General features: G+C 37.0%; 1 protein-coding gene across 1 annotated transcript in view; it reads left to right on the top strand.

The window, feature by feature from the left end:
* LOC104625126 (centromere protein F-like) overlaps nucleotides 1-5104 on the top strand; it is a 44482-nt gene that overhangs the window by 26030 nt on the left and 13348 nt on the right. The window contains exons 23-25 of the mRNA XM_010292672.1: nucleotides 4-2060; nucleotides 2154-4121; nucleotides 4257-5018. Of these exons, the coding sequence (XP_010290974.1) occupies nucleotides 4-2060; nucleotides 2154-4121; nucleotides 4257-5018 (4787 nt within the window). The remainder of the gene's footprint in view (nucleotides 1-3; nucleotides 2061-2153; nucleotides 4122-4256; nucleotides 5019-5104) is intronic.

Raw genomic sequence — 5104 nt, 5'->3', positions numbered from 1 at the left:
AAGAGCTGGCTTCACCTAAGGCAGTGCGGGGAGAAGAGGCAGCTGATCTAAGGAATTCGGGATCAGACAAACCAAGAAGCAAGGTTCAGATTGCATCTTTAAAAGAGCCAGAAAACACGATCACTTCAGTGGCAAGTAAAGACACTGAGTTAAAAGAACTAAGAAGTAATTATGCAAAACTTCAGGAGGAAACAGAAATGTTAAAGAAAGAGTTGAGAAAAATATCAGTTGAATTTGATCATGAAAGAGAAGAAACAGTCAGCTTAAACTCTTTGAGACAGCAGGACCAGTACCAGGAGCGATATCAGGGCAGCTTGTTGGAGGATATAAAGCAGCTCCAGAAAAAGCTGAAAGCATATGAGGCTGAAGCTATAGACTTTAAGACAGCACTTGAACATGTAAACAATGAGAAAGAAGCACTTATTAAAAAAAGTGAAGAGGATTACAAGATGAGCCAGGAGAAACTGCAGAGGCTGAGAATTGAAGCTAAGAAGGAGGTTGCAGAAAAGAATGAGGAAATGGAAGCGTTGCGTTGTTCACTTACAGATTTCAAAGATAAACTTTATCTGGAAAAGGAATTATTAAGCAAAGCTATAAAGGAGAGTGAAGAAGCAGCCCACCATTACAAAATAGCATTTGAAGAAATGAAGAGTGAAAAAGAGAAACTTGTCAGTTGTTTGGAAAAGTCCAATTTGGAACTAATTACTATGAAAAAGGAGGTGAAACATTTCAGTGAAGAAAACACAAAACTGCTGACAGAGCTATGTATGCTACACGAGAAGGCTGAGTTGAGTAGACATGTGAGGTCATGCAAAGAGCTTAAGGAAGAAAATGATACTGAAAAGGAATTGGGAGAGTTTTGTTCAGAAAGTAATTCCCTTCGAGGAAAGCTGCAAGGTGAAGGCACCTTTTTTCAACTATCAGAGACTGATTACTCTGGGAAAACTAAACTGAGAGAAGCAACAGAATGTCAAATCCAGAAACAAATGCAAATGATTGAAGAGCCGCCGCCAAAACCCGCCAACATAAATGATTCTAAACCACAAGAGCAAAGAACTATAGCAGAAGAGAAGTCCAGAGAGCGCCTTCAAAGAAAATTGCAGGCAGCTTTAATATCACGTAAAGAAGCCCTGAGAGAAAATAAATGCCTAAAAGACCAGATTGATAAGCTGATGTTAGAAAGAGAAAAACTGGTGAACAAGACGGGTATACTTGAACACTTGTTAGAGCTTGGTACAGAAAAACAAAGTTCAAGTACTGTCTATCCATCATCTGAAGAGGAGAGCCTTGTTTCTGAGAATGCTAGACTGTTGACTGAAAATGAAAACCTCACCGCAGCATGTGAAAGCCTTAAGTCCACCATGGAGACTATAGTTCAGGAAAAAGAGGCCTTTTCTTTCCAACTAAATACCTTAAAAGATTCTCAGACAGTTGAATTAACAGGATGGAAGGCTAAACATAGTGAATTAAAGCAGGAGTATGAATCACTTCTTCAGGCTTATGAGAATATCAGTAGTAAAATAGCAGACATGAGGCAAGTTATTGATCTTACTAGAAAAGAGAAGCAAGAGGCTATTCAGAAACTCAGGGAAGGAGAATCTGAGAAGGAGGCTCTTGAGAAGTGCTTACAAAAACTCAGTGATGAAAATGAGGTTATTAAGAATCAACTGAAACAACTCGGCGAATCCAAGAAAATGGAAGTTGACGAATTACAAAGGAAAGCAGAAAAGCAGATCTGTGAGCAAGAGGCAAGGATGCAAGAACACCAGGATCGCCTTCGTGAACTCACTGATCAGAATCATCGGCTAATGGAGGAAAATGAGCAGCTGAAACAAACTTCTGAAAATTTAAAGCAGGCTTTAGAGAAAATTCAGAATGAGAATGATATCCTTCATAATAACATCACCGTAACTAAAGCAGCTTTGGGAGAGCTCCAGGTTCAAATGGAAGTGTACCAAAATGATACGCAATCTAAAATCAATGATGCATTATGTGAGAATGAATCATTGTTAAAGGACATTAATGTGTTAAGAGATAAACTCTCTGAAAAAGAACACGATGTGCTTGTCCTAGAACAAGAAACAAAATTAATTTCAGAAAAAGCGAAAGAAACTGAAAAGTCTTTGGACCATAAAAATCATTGTCTAACAAAGCTGGACATGGAATGTAAAAGTCTTACACAAGAAATTGTTAGTCTAAATGAAAAAGTCAAGATTTTAGAGGATGACAAATGTCTGTTACAGGAAGAATTAGAAAATGTACAAGAAAGTTCTTACAAAGTAAAGAATGAGAGGGAATTTCTTGAGACAGAATTGCTCAATCATGTTAAAAAAGTTGATTATCTTACTGATAGAATGAAATCAGCGCAGGTACAGAATAACTTGCTGTTACAGCAACTGGAAGAATTAAAGGCAGAAAAATGTAACGTGGTTAGAGAAAAAGAAGAACAGCAGTTACACCTTGTAAAAATATTTGAGGAGAAGGTGAAAAGTGCTCAGAGGGATAATAATGGAAGTAAAAACAAAACAAAAGAATTGAAAGAACTCTTAAAGGAGAAACAGCAGGAGATCAACCATTTACAAAAGGATTCTATAAAGTTCCAGGAGCTGATCCTGGATTTGGAAAGATCTGTGAAACTGTCACAGTCAAAAAGTGAAAAATTTGAAAAGGAATTAAGTAATACATCAGAAAAGCTTGTGAAATCCCATGAAGAAATATATCATCTCAAGGGAAAGCTTTCTTCACAGATGGACTTGTTGGATCAGTCAAAGAATGAAGTGGACAGGCTTACAGATGAGAATCTAAATTGGAGAAAAGAACTTAAGAAGAAAGAGGATGAACTACAAATTCAAAAGAGAGAATATGAGAGAAAGTTGGAATTTAATCTTCAACAATTAAAATTGGTTCACGAAAGAGAGTTTTTGAACCTGGAGGAAAGATACGGTGCCCTTGAGAGAGAAAAAGAGAGGGCTATCAGTGAGGTTCATGGTTTGCAAGAGGAAGTTAGCATTAAGGACTCTCAAAACAAGAAACTTCAAGCAGATTTGAATGCAGCTTTGGCACGATTAGCTGCTTTTACAAAGTGTATGTCCTCTCTTCAGGATGACCGGGACAGGGTAATCACTGAAATGAAAACCTGGGAAATGCAGTTCAAAGAGGCCATCCAAAATAAAGAGAAACAGATAGAAGACAGTAATAAAAGAATAATGTCTTTACAAGATGAACTGAAAGACAAAACTACTCAGATTCAAGAACTGATTGTCAAATATTCTGTGGTAGAGGAAACAAAGGATGAACTGTATATGAGGCAAAAATCTGTTGATATACAACGGTATGAAGAGCTCTGCAGACTAAAGGAAGAAAATACAGTTTTTTTTAACAGGCAGCAAGAATTGGAGAGTGTTCTTCAGTCCAAAGAAGCAGCTTTGCAAGCACTCCTCAAAGAAAATAATTCTCTTAATCATCTCATAGAGAATAGTAAAAGTGCAGGAAGAGAGATAAAAGCTCTGGAAAGTAATTTTACAAGACAGGAACAAGAATTGCAACAGCTTCTAGATGAGAAGGAAAAACTTAATGCTGAATTGCAAAAGCAGATTACCATTTCTGAGCAAATGAAGACCATGCTAAATAATAAAGACAAAGAAATTTCCTTACTCATTTCTTCGAAAGGTGATGAAATTTCTGACTATCTGATTCAGGTACAGACTCAACATAGAAAACAAATCAAAGAGTATGAACTTCAGTTAAGGTCTTTGCAGATAGAGAGACAACAATCTGAGGAGTCCTGTCAGAGGATGGAAAATGAATTGAGAAATCTCCAGATGAAAGCAGACAAAGCAGGTCAAGATAAGGCTGCAATTGCCAGTGAAATAGATGCTTTTAAAAAATCAATGTCATCTCTTCAGAATGATCGGGATGATCTTTTTTCTAAATACAAAGAGCTGGAACATCTTCACCGAGATGTCTTAAATCAACGAGACAATCTTATAGTTGGCAATGCAAGTGAGAATAATGCTTTGAAACAAGAATTAAGGATACTTCTCGATCAGAGAGACGATCTTCATTCTGAAAATGCAATGCTAAGTGCACAGCTGATAAAGTATAGGGAAGATCTTAACCAAGTTTTATCTCTGAAAGACCATCAGCTGAAAGACTTACTTAAGCAGAAATTGGATTGTATTAAAAGCCTTGAACAGGAAAAATATGATCTTCAAAAACAAATAAAAGAAATGCAACTTTCCAATGAACTGCAAAAGGATACTGCTGTATCTTTGGAACATGAAAATAAAAAATTAGTGTCTAAAGTAAATGATTTAGAATCTTTAATTGCATCATTAAACAAAGAGAAACTTGTTTCTGAATCTGGAGAGAAACTGCTAACTAGCGATAGTGTTCAGAAAAAAGAGTGTGTATCAAATGGACAGTATGGAGAAAATCTTCAGAAGACGATTCAAGAACTCCAGAAATCAGGAGGCAGAAATACTAAGGATGCAGATGAGGAATACAGTAAGACTCTTTTGACACTTGAACATGGAGGTGAACCTGATGCTTTTACAGAGAAGATGATATTAGAAGTTCAGTCTCAAAATAATGAGCTGAAGTCCCAAAATGAGGCCTTTGGGAAAGCAATGACTGCTCTGCAAAATGATAGAGATAGGATAATAGAGGACTTAAAGGTACTTCAGAGCAAATACACATCTGAACTCAAGACTGAAAAAAAGAAAGGAGATGAACTTGAAGCTGAGTTGGATGGCTTTAAATTACATCTTACCAGTATGCTCAAAGAAAATTCTCTTCTGAATCAGGCTCTTTTTGGTGCTGCAGATAAGGTTACACTTGATCAGATTGCTGATGAAATTGAAAATCTCTGTAGGACGTTAGTCACTCGAGAGGTGGAGGTTAGCAGGCTCTCATCTGAGTGTGAGAATTACATTCACCAGATTGAAGCATTTTCCAAGGCTATGGCCAGTCTTCAGGATGACCGAGACAAATTGCTGCAGGAACTCAGCAATCAGAAGGTAACTTCTGAAACCAAACAGGGCACAGCTTCATTTACCATTGGTTGCAACAGCATGAGATAAATTCTTTTAAAAGTAATTTGGAT

This window comes from Phaethon lepturus, unplaced genomic scaffold (assembly GCF_000687285.1).
Source record: "Phaethon lepturus isolate BGI_N335 unplaced genomic scaffold, ASM68728v1 scaffold15968, whole genome shotgun sequence".
Lineage (NCBI taxonomy): Eukaryota > Metazoa > Chordata > Aves > Phaethontiformes > Phaethontidae > Phaethon > Phaethon lepturus.
This window is presented reverse-complemented; position numbering and strand designations above follow the sequence as displayed.